Consider the following 17,225-nt stretch of genomic DNA (forward strand, 5'->3'; position numbering starts at 1 on the left):
TGGGGTTCCATCGCATGACCCTGAGATCATGACCTGAACTGAAACCGACTGAGCCACCCTGGTGCCCCTAAAATGGTATTTGGAATGTGGTTGAAGAACACGTAGAGTAATCGTCAATGAGTTGAGCTGCCAGATTCAGTGTATGAGCTCTTCATCTCTGGATTTCTATATGTAACACAGTGCCTGACACAGCAAGGCACCTGATAAATTATTACGGAAGCAACAAATGGATAAATCCAAGCACCTTTTATTTCCCATTATGGATAATGTCAATTCATCTAGAAATGTCCTCCCAAAGTTCGCTACTGGACCACTGCTTTTATTTATATTAGTTAGCACAGGTAAAGCTGCTATTACAAAAAGACTCAAATACATAAAAGATCCAAACAATAAAGGTTTATTTTTTTCCCATATAACAGTCCTGGGTGGATATGTAAGTCAAAGGAGGAGAGGTTCTCCTCTACTCAGGAATCTTCCATCTTGAAGCCTTGCCTTGTCCAGAACCTTCTCATCATCGTCTAGCTGGCAGAGTAAGTAAGAGCACCTGTTGACCAATTTTCCGGACCCAGCCCGACAATGGTGCACATCTCTCCTGTTCACTTTTCATTGGGAAGAACACAGCACTGGCTGCTACTTAAAGGGGGCTGAGAAATGCACAGGAGGCGTACGGCCAACAAAGAGGACGATCACATCCGCACCACAACATATATCCAATTACTTGAGTTATCCTCTGCTATATCACACAAAATCCTCAAATTATCCTCGAAAGCAAAAGACTGTGGATTCCCCACCTTCACCAGCACCATCACCCTTCCAGTTGCTGAAGCCAGACTCAGGATAAGTTACTCTTGTTTCATTTCTTATTCTTACCTTCCATATCGAATCCTTCAGGAAATACTGTCCACTCGATCCCAAAACATACCATAAATCCGTCCACCCCATCTTTGCTGCCACTGCCTGAGTTCAAGCATCAAAATAATCGCTCATCTGGATTATGCCAATAGCCTCTCAACAGCTCTCCATGTCTCCACTCTTGCTTGCCCATATTTCTCTATCTAGCAGAATGATCTTTCAAAACATAACTAACTTCGACCGCATCACTCTTTGGTTAAAAACCTTCCAGTGACATAGAATAAAATCTAAAGTCATTACCATGACCCTAGGGTGTATGATACAGCTCCTGCCCACCTCTCCAACCTCATTCTTGGTCACTTGCTCTGCTCCAGCTACGGTGAACATTCTGCTGGTCCTTGAACATATTCAGCTTATTTGCACTTTTAAGATTTTTGCACCTGCTGTTCCACCCGCCCAGAACTCTCCTCCTCAGATTTCCAGCGGTCAGCTCCTTCTCGTTTCTCAGGGGTCTCAGCTTAAATGTTACCTCCTAGGAACCCTTCCCCTATCATCAACCAGGAAAAGTCCCCACCTCCAGTTATCCTCTTACCTCAGCATCCTGTTCACTTTCTTCTCAGTATCTACAAACTCTGTGTCTCCCTCTGCTTATTTGCTGCTTGGCTTTCCTGAAAGTAAGATGCACTGAGGAGGTACCGACTCTTGTTTCGGTTGTTTCCCAAGTGCTGGGCAGGGCTGGTACACGGTGGTGCTCAGTACGTAACTGAACGAATGAAGACCCACCAAGAGGCGATCTGCCAACAGCGCGTACAAGGTCCTGGGACAGGTGGCTGGTGTAGTGGAAGGGGCACAAACGTGGCTTCCAATCCGGACTTGACCACTTCTCAGCTATGTAACCTGTAAACGCGGGGATAAGAACATACTTACCTCGCAGCACCAAATGCCTCCTTTGTCAAGCAGAAAGAACCTGGTGGGCTAAGAGAGCCTCACGTAAAATTAGCCCTCCGAACATATAACGATGACTGCTATTATTATACACAGTTCTGTTCTCTTACCGCTGGACGCGTCCAGGACCTCCGTCTCCTCTTCTTCATCCGGAGTTGAAACATCCCGCCCCGGCTCCTTCGCGAAGTCTGTTTGCGGCGGAACAAACCTCTTGCTCCGCCGGGGAGAGGCTTCAGCAGCGCGAACGCCACTCCAGTCAGGCTGCCTTCTCCAGTGGCTCCGCCGCCGTCTTACGCCATCAGCGCGACGCCAGCGCTGCGGAGGGCCCCGGGGCCTGTCTTGAGTATGGCGCAGCTTGAGGGGGCCCTGGCAGACGCCTGCAAATCAACCTCGTGATTTGGGGGCGCTCGGAAACCCCCGCGGACGGCGGCGAGCAGCGCGTGCAGCCGTGGGGGAAGGAGTCGGGCGGCAGGAGGGGCGGCCCGTAGCTCAGGCGGGACACAGAGCCGGCAGGCGGGCGGCCGGCCGGCAGGGCTGCCCGGCGCGGGTGTCCCGGCGATGTGTGGCGCTGAAGCGGCATCGGGAGCAGCAGCGGCGGCGGCGGCGGCCTCGGCTTCGGCTTCGCAGCGGTGCCGGCGGCGGAGACGGAGGCGCAGGTTCCTCATTAGGACCTGGCGAGCCCAGGCCTAATCGGCGGCCCCGCGAGGCCTCTACTACGCGCCCCGGACGGGGACCCTCCCCGCCTCGCCCTGCCCCGGGAGCTTGCCTCCCCGGCCGGGGATGAAGCCGGGAGGCGGCCGCGCGGGGCCCAGCACAAAGGCTTGTCCCCGGGGGCCGCCGCCGCCAGCCTAGAGCCGCCCACCGAAGCGGAACCGGCGCCGGGGCCCTCATCCCCGCCGGTCCCTGGGGGCGGCTGCTGCCCGTCTCCCCGAGGCCCGGGGGCCCGAACGCCGAGCCCAGTGCTCCCTCGGCTACGGTGGGACTACGGTGCGCAGTCTCCGCCGCTCCCGGCCGTAGAGGCGCCACGGAGCATGTCCGAGGAGAGCGACATGGAGAAAGCCATCAAGGTAAGGGGGAGATGCCCCCTTCCTCCCCGCTTTGTCCCTGTGGCATTCCTCTCGGCTCAGCCTCAGAAAGCGGAGAGAACTTGGAGTAAGAGATGCCAGCGACTCCGGGTTTCTGTCTTTCCAGATTCCGTGGACTGCGTTTTACAGCCCTGGGGCGAATGGTTTGTGTATATATAGGGAGGGATGTCCGACTCCCTCTGACTTCCCTGATTAAAGTAGGGATGTGATTTGTACTCCTCTAAATCGCGAGGTGAGTGGAGTGGAGATACTTGTTATGAGTGGGAAGGAGAGGGCCCTACTACTCCACTTTCGATCACTCTCCAAGTGCCTCCAGTATTTGTTTCCGGATGATCTACAACAGTATTTGGAGAGTTGGACTTTACCCATCGCTCTCCATTTGTTTGAAACCAGCCTCCTCAAAACTTGGAGTTTCAGAAGGGGTGGCTCGCCTTCTTACAAAAATCTGTCTTTTGGCACATACTGTGTTTACTTTTGCGTATGTTCCCTCACCTTTTCCTTTTTCCTCTCCTCCTAGGGAGCATTTAATTTATTGAGGAAGAGCTCATGGTGTTCTGTGACTTACTGCTCTGTTAACAACCACAGCAAAGCAAATATGTGTGTTCTAAAATGACCCAAATAAAGTGAGAAGTTTTTAAAAATGTGCTTTTTACTCTTTTTTTTTTTAATAGGCTAACTTTGAGGTATTAATAGTCAGAAAGTCATCTAGCTGTCTCTAGGAAATTAGAATCTTGTGTAAATTGAGCCCGAAGTTCAATATGTATCATTTACTTATTTTGCAGTATTAAATAAGTGTATTTAAGAATTTCATTTTCCCTTGAAGGACAGGCATCCATTGGCAACTTAGGTTTATTTTCCCCCTTTGATACACAGTTAAAAAGTCACACTTGTAATAATTTTTTGTTTAGCAAAGTTATAGAAGTCATCTGTCTTTCCAGAGGAACTTCACCTTTTAAAGAAGGCATGGAAATATACACATACACATTAAGGAAGATCAAATCTTAAGTAATAGAAATAAAGGTTCTAAAAGACTGCATTTTTTTCTTTTGGTTTGGATTTTATTGGTACAGGGTCATGAATTGTTACCTAAGTTATATGATTGGGTTGTGACTCAAAACATATGGCAGATTTTTAAATTCAGGTATTGTCTGTTTTTTGCCAAGTGCTGTCTTAGGCACTGGTGGTGCAAAGCCACACTCCCAGATGGCCCTGCTCTCATGGAGCTTATATTCTAGATGGTGGAGTTAGGTAATAAACATTGCGAAGTGCTTATAATTATGAGAAGGGTGGGGGGTATTATTTTAGGAAGAGTAATCAGGGAAGGCCTCTCTGAGGAGGTCACATTTGTGTAGAGGTCTGAAGGGAACAAGGAAGCAATCTTCCACTCTCTCAGAGAATAGTATGACAGGCAGTAGGAACAGCAGATACAAAGGCTCTGAGGTAGGTAGAAGTCTTGCGTGATCCAGGAACAGCAAAGTGAACGCAGTAGGTCAGTGATTATGTTTTAGGGAGATGATGGAAAGCTAGAGAACATAGGGGCTTGTAGACCATTGTAGGGACTTTGGCTTCGACCTTGAGTACAGAGGAACACTAGGGAATTTTGAACAGAAGAGGGACACAGTTGCAATGGATAAATATATAAATGGGGAGGCAATGTAGCAATGTTATATAGTGGTTACCACTGTTTCTCTAGGTAAACTCAAGGGCTAAAATCTCAGCCTTGCCATTCATTAGCTGTGTCCTTGAGTAAGTCACTTCACTTTCCTGTCCCTTAGTTTCCCCACTCATAGAAAGGAGATAAAACACTCCACAGCTCATAGGGTTTTTTGAGTATTTAATGAACAAATATATCTAAATGTGCTTACAATAATCCCTAACATTTAGTAGGAACTTAATGAATATTAGCTCATAGCAACTAAAGAGTATTTTAAGAAAGTCTTAATTTCTTCACTTGATCACTATTGACCAATCTGACTTTCTTAAATTTTTTTAGCTTTTCTTCATGTACTTGACAGTCATTGGTGAGTCTGCCTACTAGTTTGAGTGTGTCCAAGCAACATAAATAAGTGGAGTTGAAAATATCGGATCTGACAACCAGTACTGACTAGGATATACTCCCTTGCACGCATGCCAGCATCACATCAAATAGAACTTCTCTGTGGCATTGTATTATATTCATTGTTTTGCTTTCTTGAGACTCCCTCAGTGGTGAAGTCAGACCAGTGTAGTTAGCTGGAAAAGCTGTTTTCCTGGGCTAATCAGATCATTTAAACTTCTGCTTCCTAGAATACCTGTGTGGTTTGGTTGGTTAAGCGTCTGCCTTTGGCACCGGTCATGATCCCTTGGTCCTGGGATGGGCTCCTTGCTCAGCAGGGAGTCTGCTTCTCTCTCTGCCTGTGGCTCCCCATGCTTGCTCCGTCTCTCTTTCTCTCTCTGACAAATAAATAAAATCTTAAAAAACAAAAACGAAAACAAAAAAACTTTTGCTGCCTGACTACGTAAGAGCAGTCTGATTAACATCTCATCCTATTTCTCTTCAGAATAATTAGGATATGGCCAAGGCAACAACCTTAGGCTCTGGCTTCTCATTTCTGTCTCTTCTCCTCTAGCCCCGTGACCTCACTATTCTTAAGGCACTTAGCTAAACCTGGAGAAAGCATTTTGGAATTAGGGATCGCTTATATATTTGCCTTCTCTGGTATATGGCAGAGTTCTTCTTCTTTTTTTTTTTTTTTTAAAGATTTTATTTATTTATTCAACAGAAACACAGTGAGAGAGGGAACACAAGCAAGTTGAGTGGGAAAGAGAGAAGCAGGCTTCCCGCTGGCCAGGGAGTCTGATGCCAGACAGGATCCTAGGACCCCGGGGTCATGACCTGAGCCAAAGGCAGACGCTTAACCAACTAAGCCATCCAGGCACCCCGTATATGGCAGAGTTATTAATATTTGATGAATTTAGTGAAAATTCATTTCCTTAGTTTTAAAAAATATTTAAAAAATTGCAGTATAATTTATATACCCTAAAATTCACTCAATGTAAGTGTGTAGTTGAAGACTTTTTAGTAAGTTTACAGAGTTGTGCAACTATCATCACAATCATCTCAATCCAGTTTTAGAATATTTCCATCCCAGGGCAACTGTGTGGTTCAGTGTGTTGGGTGTCTGACTCGGTTTTGACTCAGGTTATGATCTTGCTTATGAGATCAAGCCCTGCCTTGGTCTCCGTGCTGGGTGTAGAACCTGCTTGGGATTCTCTCCCTCTCTCTCTCTGCCTCTCCCCTCCTCACCCCAGACCTCTCCCCACCCCGTGCCAACCCTGCATTCTCCTCTCTCAAATAAATGGATCAAATCTTTAAAAGAAATAAAAATATTTCTATCCCCCTAGAAAGTTCCTTTTGCCTCTTTGTAGTCAGCCTCTACTCCCACTCCCCACTCCTGACAACCACTGATACACTTTCTGCCACTAGTTTTGTCTCTAGGAATTCCAAGTTAATGGAACTGTAGAATACATAGTCTTATGTATTTGGCTTCTTTTACTTACAATACTTTTTAGTGCATATATTAGGAGGTTTGGTTTTTTTTTTTATTGTTGTGTAATCTTTATTATTTATTCATCCCCAGTTGATAAGACATTTAGATTCTAGTTTCCAGTTTTAGCTAATATGAACAAAATGATAAACTTGCCCATACAAATTTTTGTGTAAATATTTGTTTTAATTATGTTTTTAAAAGATTTTATTTATTTGATAGAAAGAGAGAGAGAGATCACAAGTAGGCAGAGGGGGAAGCAGGCTCCCTGCTGAGCAGAGAGCCTGATGCAGGGCTCAATCCCAGAACCCTGAGATCGTGACCTGAGCCAAAAGCAGAGGCTTAACCCAATGAGCCATCCAGGCGCCCCTTGTTTTAATTTCTTCTGGGTAAATACTGAGGTATGGAATTACTGGGTGGTATAATAAGTTTATGCTTAACTTTTTAAGAAACTGCAAAACTTTTCCAGAGTAGCTTTACCATTATTCATTCCTACCAGTAGTGTTTGAGGGGCCTTTTTTGTTTTTTGGTTTTTTTTGTCTTTGTTTTGATTTTTGTTTCCCTTCTGACAAATATTTGGTATTATTAGTCTTTCCATTTTAGCCATCCTAGTGGTTGTGTAGTTGTTCTGATTGTGGTTTTAATGTGCATTTCACTAATGATTGTTTCTGTAGTGTAGTGGTATCACGTTTGCCTGACACTAATGACTAATATTGCTGGTCAGCTTTTCATGTGCTTGTTTGCCATTTATGTATCTTTTCTTTTCTTTTTTCTTTTTTTTTTTTTAAGATTTTATTTATTTATTTGACAGAGATCACAAGTAGGCAGAGAGGCAGGCAGAGAGAGGGGGGGAAGCAGGCTCCCCTCTGAGCAGAGAGCCGGAGGGGGGGCTCGATCCCAGGACCCTGAGATCATAACCTGAGCCAAAGGCAGAGGCTTAACCCTCTGAGCCACCCAGGCGCCCCGTGTGTATCTTTTCTGGTGAAATGTCTATTCAAATTATTTGCCCATATTTAAATTGGGTTATTTGTCTTATTAGTGAGTTGTAAGAGTTCTTTACATGCTCTGAGTAAAAACTAATTCTAATGCTATTGAACATCTTTTCATATGTTTGGCATTCACGTATTTTTTTTCTTGGTATTTAATTGTATTAAAATCTTTTACTCATTTTTTTTTTTAAAGATTTTATTTATTTATTTGACAGAGAGAGATCACAAGTAAGCAGAGAGGGGAAGCAGGCTCCCCGCTGAGCAGAGAGCCCGATGCGGGGCTTGATCCGAGGACCCTGAGATCATGACCTGAGCCGAAGGCAGAGGCTTAACCCACTGAGCCATGCAGGCACCCCTACTCATTTTTTAAATTGAGCTGCTTTTATTGAGTTAGAAGAGTTCTCTCTAAACTCTGAATAAAAGTGATTTATCAGATATATGATCTGCAAATATCTTTCCCAGTCTATGGCTTATCTTTTCACTTTTAATGGTTTTAATTTTGATGAAGTCCAGTTTATCTTTTTTTTTTCTTTTTTTCTTTTTTTTATGGATTGTGCTTATGGTGTCATAGCTAAGAAATCTTTGCCTAGCCTCAGTTTACAAGACTTTTCAATTACATTTTCTTCTAGAAATTTTGCAGTTTTTAGTTGTTTATTTAGGTCTAATATCCACTTGGAATTAACTGTTATGTGTGGTGTTACATATAGGTCTAAAGTTTTGTTTGTTTGTCTTTAATATGGATATCCAGTTGTTCCAGGACAGTTTGTTCAAAACACTGTCATTTGCCTATACAGTTACTATGTATTACCTTTTTTAAGAATCAGTTTATCATCAGTGTGTGAGTTTATTTCTGGATTCTCTGTTCTGTTCTTGATCGATAGGACTATCCTTATGCTAGTAGCATACTTAATTTGATTACTGAAGCTTTATAGTAAAATTTCCAAAATTGGATAGTATGAGAACAAACTTGGTTTCTCTTTTTCAAAATTAAGTTGCCTCTTCAGGTTCTTTGTATTTCCAGACAAATTTTAGAATCATCTTGTCTGTTTCTACAAAAAAGAGTGCTGGGATTTTGACAGGTTCCATTGAATCTGTAGGTCAGTTTGGGATAGTTGCCATCTTAACAATATTGTCTTCTAATCTGTGAACATGGTATAGCTCTCCATTTCATTAGGGCTTCTCCTGTTTCTCTTAGCAATGTGTTTGTAGTTTTCAGTGTATGGATCTTACACTTTTTAATAAATTTATGCCTAATATTTTGTTCTTTGTGATGCTATTTAGAGTTGTTTAATTTCATTTGGATTGTATGTCACTAGTGTATAAAAATATAGTTCATTTATATATTTTGATAATGTGTTTTGCATCCTTATCACAGTCGCTAAGTTCTAGATTTTGTTTTTGTTGTTTTGTAGGTTCTTTAGGATTTTCTACATATAAAAATCATGTTTTCACAGCAAATAAATACCATTTTACTTCTTCCTTTACAGGATGTATGCTCTTAATTTTGTTTTCTTGCCTTATGCCATGGGTAGAACCTCAGGTACAAAGTTGAATGAAAGTGGCAAAAATGGACATCTTGCCTTGTTCCTGATCTCAGGGGGAAAGCATTAAAGCCTTATCACTGAGTAAGTGGTTTTGTAGATGTCCTTTGTCCAATTGAGGAGTTTCCTTCTGTTCTTGTTTGCTAGAGTTTTATTTTTTTTATTTATTTTATTTATTTTTTTTTACCAGGAATAGGTATTGAATTTTCGTTAAATGCTTTTTCTTCACCTGTTGAGTTGATCATACAGTTTTTGTTCTTTACTCTTAATGTGGTATATAGTAACATTAACCGATTTTCAGATATTAAACCAATCTTTCATTCTTGGTGTAAACCCTACTTAGGCTGATGTAAAATTATTCTTATATGTTTCTGTATTCAGTTCGCTAATAATTTTGCCGAGGATTTTTGTATCTGTATTCATGAGAGATACAGGTTTCTAGTTTTCTTCTGATGCCTCTGTCTAGCTTTGGTATGAGGGTAATACGTGACTCAGAATGAGTTGGGAAGTATACCCTTCTTTATTTTCTGGAAGAATTTGTGTGGAGGTTTGGTATTACTTCATCAAATCAATCGTTCTCAATAGGGGGCAATTTTTGTCCCTCATAAGACATTTGGTAGTGTCTGGAGACATTATGATTATTCAGTGCAGGTGGGGGATGCTTCTGGCATCTAGCAGGTAGAGGCCAGGAATGCTCCTGAACATCTTAATAATGCACAGGACAATCTAACAACAAAGAAGTACCTGCTTCAAAATGTCAGTGATGCTGAGATGAGAAACTGCACTTTAAATAATTTGGTAGAATTTACCACCAAAACTGTGGGTCAAGTCTTTGCTTTGTGGGAAGATTTTTATTGTTGTTATTAATTCAGTTTCTTGTTACAGATGTATTCAGATTTTCTATTTCTTTCTGAGTGAGTTTTAGTAATTTATGTCTTTCTAGAATTTGTCCATTTCATCTAGTGGTCTAGTTTCTTGGCATAAAATTGTTAATGGTGATCCTTTATAATGCTTTGATTCCTATAAAGTCAATTGTGATGCCCCCTCTTTCATTTCTAATATTAACAACTTGTGTTTTTTTCTCTCTTCAGTCTAGCTGAAGGTTTGTTAATTTTGTCATCTTGAAGAGTCAACTTTTGGTTTTGAATTTTCAGTCTTCTGTTTTAATTTCTACCCTAGTTTTTATTATTTCTGTTTGCTTTGAGTGTATTTCTTTTTCTCTGGTTTTTCAAGGTGGAAGCTTAGGTTATTGATTTGTAATCTTTTTAATTTAGGGATTTAGAGATGTAAATTTACATTAAATACCACTTTACCTGCACATCATAAAGTTTAGCATATAATCCCCTCAGAGCCATGGTTTTGCTTTCCATGGTTTTAGTTACCCATGGTCAGCCATAGTCTGGAAGCAGACAGTTCTTCTTCTGAGCCATCAGAAGGTCATTAGTACTCTAATGCCTTGTCGCATATGTCATTCACCGAACTTCATCTGATCACATAGGCACTTTATTATTTCACACCATCACAAGAAGAGGAAGAGTGAGTGTAGTACAAAAAGATATTTGTGTGTGTGAGAGAGATCACATTTACATAAATTTTATTACAGATGATTGTTACAGTTGTTCTATTTTATTATTAATTATTGTTAGCCTCATACCATGCCTAATTTATAAATTGTAATTTATAATGTTAAGTTATATAAACTAAATTATTAAACTCTATCATAGATATGTATGATAGGAAAAACATAATTTATATATGGGATTTGGCACCAGCTTTGATTTCAGGCATTCCCTGGAGTCTTGGAATGAAACCCCACAGATAAGGGGTGACTACTGTATTGTGTTTTTATTTTCATTCAGATCAAAACTTCTTTTTTAAAGATTTTATTTTTTTATTTGACAGAGAGAGACAACTAGAGAGGAAACACAAGCAGGAGGAGTGGGAGAGGGAGAAGCAGGCTCCTTTCGACATGGGGCTCCATCTCAGGGTCATGGGATCATGACCTGGGCTGAAGCCAGACGCTCGATGACTGAGCCACCCAGGTGCCCCAAGAGCAAAATATTTCCTAATTTCTGTTTCTTTTTTGACCCATTGATTATTTAGTAGTATTATGTAATTTTAAAATTTTTGTTGATTTCTAGCTTAATTGATTTATGGCTTAATTCTGTTATGGTTGAAGAACTTTATATGTTTTAAGTTTGTAAAAATTTACTGAGACTATGGTTCAGCATATGCTTTATCCTGAAGAATATTCCATATGTGCTTGGGAAGAACGTATATTTTCCTGTTGTTGGATGCAGTGTTCTATAGATGTCAGGTCAAATTGGTTGACAGTGTTATCCTCTCCATCTTGATGGTTTTCTGTTACTGATTTTTGAATTGTCTATTTTCCTCCTATATTCTCTCAATTTTTGCTTCATATATTTTTGGACTCTGTTGTTAGGTGGTTGCATAAATGTTTATAATCATCTTATCTTCCTGTTGAATTGATCTTTTCATCCTTATAAAAAGTGCCTTTTTATTAACCTCTTTTGTTTTAAGGTCTATTTTGTTTATTGTCTGTATAGCTACTTCAGTTCTCTTATGGTTACTCATGGTATATCTTTTTCCATCCTTTTACTTTATTCTCCATTAAAAAGTTGTAAAAAGGGGTGCCTGGCAGTCAGTTAAGCATCTGCCTTCAGCTCAGGTCATGATCCCAGGGATCTGGGGTTGAGTCCTACATCGGACTCCTTGCTCAGCGGGGACTTGCTTCTCCCTCTGCCTGCTGTTCCCCCTGCTTGTGCGTGCTCTCTCTCTCTCTGTCAAATAAATAAATAAAATCTTTTTTAAAAATTGTAATAAAATCACTCATAACATAAAATTTATCATCTTAACTATTTTTAAATGTACGCTTCACTGGCATTATATATATATATATATATATATATATATATATATATATATATATATAATGTGCGACCATCACCACCATCCATCTGTATAATTCTCTTGATCTTGTAAAGCTGAAACTCTGTACTTATTAAATAGTAACTCCTCTGCCTCCTTCCCCCAGCATCTACCAACCACCATTCTACTTTCCATCTCTATAATATTGACTACTCTAAGCACCTCAGAAAAATGGAATTATACAGTATTTGTCTTTTTGTGACTGGCTTATTTCACTTAGCATAATATTCTCATGGTGCATCCATATTGTAGCATATTTGTGAATTTCCTTACTTTTTAAGGCGGAGTGATATTCCATCATATGTATATGGACATTTAGGTTCTTTCCATGTTTTAGCTATTATGAATAGTTGTTATGAGCATGGATATACAAATATCTCTTGAAGACCCTTTTTTAAGTTCTTTGGGGTATATACCCAGAAGTGGAATTGCTGGATCACATGGTAATTCTGTTTTTAATTTTTTTTTTTGAGGAACTGCCATTCTGTTTCTCATGACATTGGTAATGTACCATTGTACATTCCCACCAGCAGTGCACAAGGGTTCCAATCTCTCCATATCTTCACCAACACTTGTTATTTTGTTTGTTTTTTAAGTAGTCTCCACACTCACCATGGAGCTTGAACTCAAAACCCTGAGATTAAGACCTGTGCTGAGATCAAGAGTCTGACACTTAGCCAACAGAGCCACTCAGGCACCACTGTTTCTTTGTTTTTTGATAGTAGCTATCCTAACGGGTGTGAAGTTTTATCTCATTGGAGTTTGTATTTGTATTTCTTCATGATTAGTGATGCTGAGCACCTTTTCCTGTGTTTATTGGCCATCTGTGTATCTGGGAAAATGTCTACTCAAGTTTTCAGCCCATTTTTTGAAACAGGTTGTTTTTGAGTTTTAGGAATTCTTGTATATTCTGGATATTAATCCCTTATCAGGTACTTGAGCTGCGATATTTTCTTCCACTATGTGGGTTGCCTTTTTTACTCTGTTAATAGTGTTTTATGATGCACAAAATTTTTACGTTTTCATGTTCATCTTGTCTAGTTTTCCTTTTGTTGCCTGTTCTTATCCAAGAAATCTTACCTGTCTTATCCAAGAAATCATTGCCAAATACAATGTTACAAAACTCGTGTCATATGTTTTTTCCTAACAGTTTTATTGTTTTAGGTCTTATATTAAGGTCTTTGATCCATTTTGAGCTTTTGTATATGGGGTTAAATTTCCAGCTTTGTTCTTTTGCTTGTATGTGGATACCCGGTCTACTCAGCATAATAATTTAAATCCTTTTATTTTTAACTTGTTTGCTTCTCTGATTCCAAAGTATATCTTTTATAGACAGCTATGGCTGTATCTTCTTTTTTTAATCCAGTAAATGTTAACATTTTTACTATATCATTATTTTTATATCTATCACAAATATATTTTGTTTCTTATTTACAAAAATAAACAAGGGATAGATTTGCCTGTGGATTGTGGTTTCCTGACCCTTGGTCTAGAAGGATTCTGAAGAATTACTTTATTCTATGTATCTATATCCTTATTAACTTAAGGCAGTATATATATTTCTTTAGCAGAATTCAATCAGGGTGTTTGTCATTGATGCCTTTGAAGTAGTCCATAATTTACTTCAGTGAAGGGTTTTAACTGACCCATGCCTTACTATATTCTCCTTGTCATTAAAATATGTGAGAAAATAGGCCATCTACACATATAAGAGTTGACAGATGAGAGAGTGTTGTTTCTCTTCCCCAGCCAGGCTTCTTGAGGGCTTAGACTGGTTAGTGTTTATGGCACCGTGCACAGAGGTGCAGGAATGAAACCTCCCAAAGAGGACAAGAGGTACCAGGAAAACAGAGTTCAGAAATCAGGGCTGTAGAGAGGCCTGGTAGTGCCTCTCTTACTTTCTGTAATGTCAAGTGCTAAACCTCCTGTCAGAGCCTCATCAGAGCCTCTACAAGTTGAACAGTTTTGGCTGTGTATCAGGCAGAGTACCATCGGAATAAGCACCAGCACAGTTGAAGAATTTGGTCTAATGTTATTTCTTAGCAACTGGGCGAATGAACAGTCCTTTGAACAGTCCAATAATTCCATGGAACAAATCTCTTTTCCATGAATTTCCTCTGAGTGTATGTTTTCATTAGAGTTGAGGAAAAGGAGGGGTATAGCAAATGGTTTTATTCCACCATGAAGCTTAGACTATGCTCTCAACTCCCTCCTTCCCAATCCTGTATTCCTCCCTGTCTTCTCAAACATTTCTAAAGGCCATGTGCTAGAAACACGAAGGAGATAGGCAAGTTAAATGGGTAGGTTTGAATTCTTTTAGGAGGTGGTGACTGGGAACAGAGCCGGGGACCTCCCTGATTGGGCAAGATCTGTCCCTAATCTTCAGTGTAAGGAAGTTAACTTTGATAGCTGGAATGAAGCTAGGGAAGATGCCAAAGCTATAGACTCTAGTCTTATTAGTCCCTGTAACTCACTGTGTCACCTTGACAAGCTCCTTAAGCCCGAAGCTTTTTAGAACCAAAGTTGTGTAATGATCTAACTGATCTTTTTCAAATCAATATCCTTCTATAATCCAGCTTTAGTTTACCTTTCTAGTCTCATATTACACAGTTATTGAGCACTTATTATATGATGAGAACCTTTATCAAGAACTGGACAGCAGAAAAGTGGAGATGACTATTGTAAGTTTATTTTTTTTCAATATTTTATTTATTTATTTGACAGAGAGAGATCGCAAGCAGGCAGAGAGGCAGGCAGAGAGAGGGGGGGAAGCAGGCTCCCTGCTGAGCAGAGAGCCCGATGCGGGGCTCGATCCCAGGACCCTGAGATCATGACCTGAGCAGAAGGTAGAGGCTTAAGCCACTGAGCCACCCAGGTGCCCCTGTAAGCTTATTTTGTAGACTTGCATATTAATTGGGCAGAAGCTCAGTTTTTCTATCTCTGAACTTAGCCTCGTGTCTGGCACACACACCAACTGCTCAACGAGTGTGTGTTATATGGACAGATAGCCTGTTCCTGTATACTGGGAATTGGGATTCTATTAGATTCTCATTGCAACAAAACAGTTTGAAAATCTCATGAGTTAACAGACTAATTTCTCAAGGTCTCTGTTGGTTTCCTTTTCTTCCTGTGGAACCCTGAAAAATGAATTTTAGCCTGCCATAACTTAAATATATGTCTTTCATGCCTGAAAGCCTATGTAAGTGGAAGCTCAACATATAGTAATTAGACAGGAATTCCATAAAAACTTTCACTAAATCATAGAGGCTGCATCGGGAACTATTGAAAGCTATTAAAACTAAATAAAACAACTGAAAAAAGTAGTAGTAGTAGTAGGAAAAAAGTAGTTACACAGTGAATATGACAGTACTTTTGTACTGAAGACGAAGCTGTTAAAAATTAGATAAATTTACTATTATAGTCACTACTACCTTATTTGAACTTTTAAAAGTCTCAATTTATTTAGTTATTTCAACAATTTGATTAACTTCTTCAAGGATATAGGCTACTATATCATAGAAGCCTGTATCAGAGCAGTCTTTCTGGAACGTAAGAAAATTCACTGACCATTTCATTTTAGCAATTGAGTATTCAGCAGTGAAGCATTTTGAAAGAATATCTTCCTCTCACACTCCCCAGCCCCTGAAAAACACTGAGTATCTTGTGGGTGAGCTGAAGAATTTCTTCTTACCCAAAAGTGTTTGCTTTCTCTTTTGCTGGAAAACAGTTCCTGACTTAGTCATTTAGAAGAAATACCTAACTATAAAGCCAAAAGAATGCAAAGCACTGCTTATTAGTTTCTCTTAGAAAATGAGATATTGGGGTGCCTGGGTGGCTCAGTGGGTTAAGTCTCTGCCTTTGGCTCAGGTCATGATCTCAGGATCCTGGGATTGAGCCCCGCATCGGGCTCTCTACTCAGTGGGGAGCTGGCTTCCTCCTCCCTCTCCGCCTGCCTCTCTGCCTTGTTGTGATCTCTTTCTGTCAAATAAATAAATCTTAAAAAAAAAAAAAAAAAGAAAGAAAGAAAATGAGATCCTGAGTGATAAGGTTACCTGTTCCACCCTGCTCAGTTATTCAGCTTTTTAACTGGAGAATCATTGTCTGCCTCTTCCTTTTCTATTTTAATAGGAAACCTCCATTTTAGAGGAATACAATATCAATTGGACTCAGAAGCTGGGAGCTGGAATTAGTGGTCCAGTTAGGTAAGAGACCCACGTGCAAACTATGGGAGAATTACTCTGCAAAGGGCCTTTTGACATATATCATACTTTAGAAGCATCAGGTGTGCCAGATTTGTGAAATAGCTTTAATTTAACAAGTGGATGTATTTATGTAAGATTTTTCCTCATCCATTTCGAAATATATTCAAATGACTGATACACATGATCTGTAACATAGAATCATTTATGGTATGAGACTGGGGCACCTGGGTGACTCAGTTGGCTAAGTGTTTGACTCTTGATTTTCGCTCAGGTCATGATCTCAGGGTTGTGAGATCGAGCCCTGTGTTGGGGTGACCCTAGGTGTGGAGGCTGCTTAAGATTCTCTCCTTCTTCCTCTGCCTCAATCCCTATTTTCTCTCTCTCTCTCTCTCTCAAAAAGAAAGAAAAGGATATTGAAACTATGGAGCTACCATGAGAGTTTCCTTTAGCTGGCAGAGGCCATCCTTGGCCATTCCTTCCTTGGCCGTCCTCAGTTTGCTTCCACATGGCTCAGGAGCTGAGGCCTGTGCCAGGAGGGTGAAATGGCTTTTCTGCCTCTCCACCTGCTAGCCCTCGGGGCAAGTTTGGAAATGCACCCAGATATATTCTTGATTAAAAGTACAATTCTAAAAGAACAAACTTGTTAAATTAGTTTTCAGTATAACAGATGATTTCTGATTGAATTTTTTTCCTCTAAATCTAGAGTCTGTGTAAAGAAATCTACTCAAGAACGGTTTGCACTGAAAATTCTTTTTGATCGTCCAAAAGCTAGAAATGAGGTATGACCCTTTATTGCCTTGGTTTGCCTAAATATTTCAAATGCCTATGAAGTATTCTTTTTACAAGTAAGGCAGCTTCCTGGAGGGAATACAGAGATGCACAAAGAATTTTATATCCACAAATACCCCTTTTTCCTGTTCCTGTTATCATTACAAAGTGGTCCCAGAGGCTGTCAGTCTTAATTTCTTTGAACCACCTCTTGTTCTTTTTCAATTAATGTGGTTCTTATACCCTGAAGTATTCAGGTTTACCTCAGCTTGTACTTATTGGACAAAATCCTTGAAGAGTAGAGAATGGCGACTAGTGTCTTGCAAGTGTGCTGCAGGAGGGCTGTGAGGATGTGTTTCTAGTTCTA

At 40.4% G+C, this 17,225-nt stretch overlaps 1 protein-coding gene and 1 long non-coding RNA gene across 4 annotated transcripts in view; one reads left to right on the plus strand and one right to left on the minus strand.

Moving 5' to 3' along the window:
- Positions 1-376: 376 nt before the first annotated feature.
- Positions 377-2,089, minus strand: LOC106005849. Its single transcript, XR_001179539.2, has 2 exons — positions 1,908-2,089; positions 377-1,749 (listed from the first exon to the last, which is right to left on the minus strand). It is a non-coding gene; the product is annotated as an uncharacterized LOC106005849 (long non-coding RNA).
- A 643-nt stretch (positions 2,090-2,732) lies between these two features.
- MAPKAPK5 (MAPK activated protein kinase 5) overlaps positions 2,733-17,225 on the plus strand; it is a 36,906-nt gene continuing 22,413 nt past the window's right edge. For 2 of the 3 annotated variants that reach the window (XM_004753263.3, XM_004753264.3), the window contains exons 1-3: positions 2,733-2,864; positions 16,017-16,090; positions 16,794-16,869. In XM_004753263.3, coding sequence (XP_004753320.1) covers positions 2,829-2,864; positions 16,017-16,090; positions 16,794-16,869 — 186 coding nt within the window. In that variant the 5' untranslated portion in view covers positions 2,733-2,828. Of the gene's footprint in view, positions 2,865-8,885; positions 9,024-16,016; positions 16,091-16,793; positions 16,870-17,225 lie in introns of all 3 variants that reach the window. The other variant, XM_013056546.2, reaches the window with a different exon arrangement.

Source organism: Mustela putorius, unplaced genomic scaffold (genome assembly GCF_011764305.1).
Source record: "Mustela putorius furo isolate JIRA1106 unplaced genomic scaffold, ASM1176430v1.1 tig00537248_pilon_pilon_pilon, whole genome shotgun sequence".
Taxonomy (NCBI): domain Eukaryota; kingdom Metazoa; phylum Chordata; class Mammalia; order Carnivora; family Mustelidae; genus Mustela; species Mustela putorius.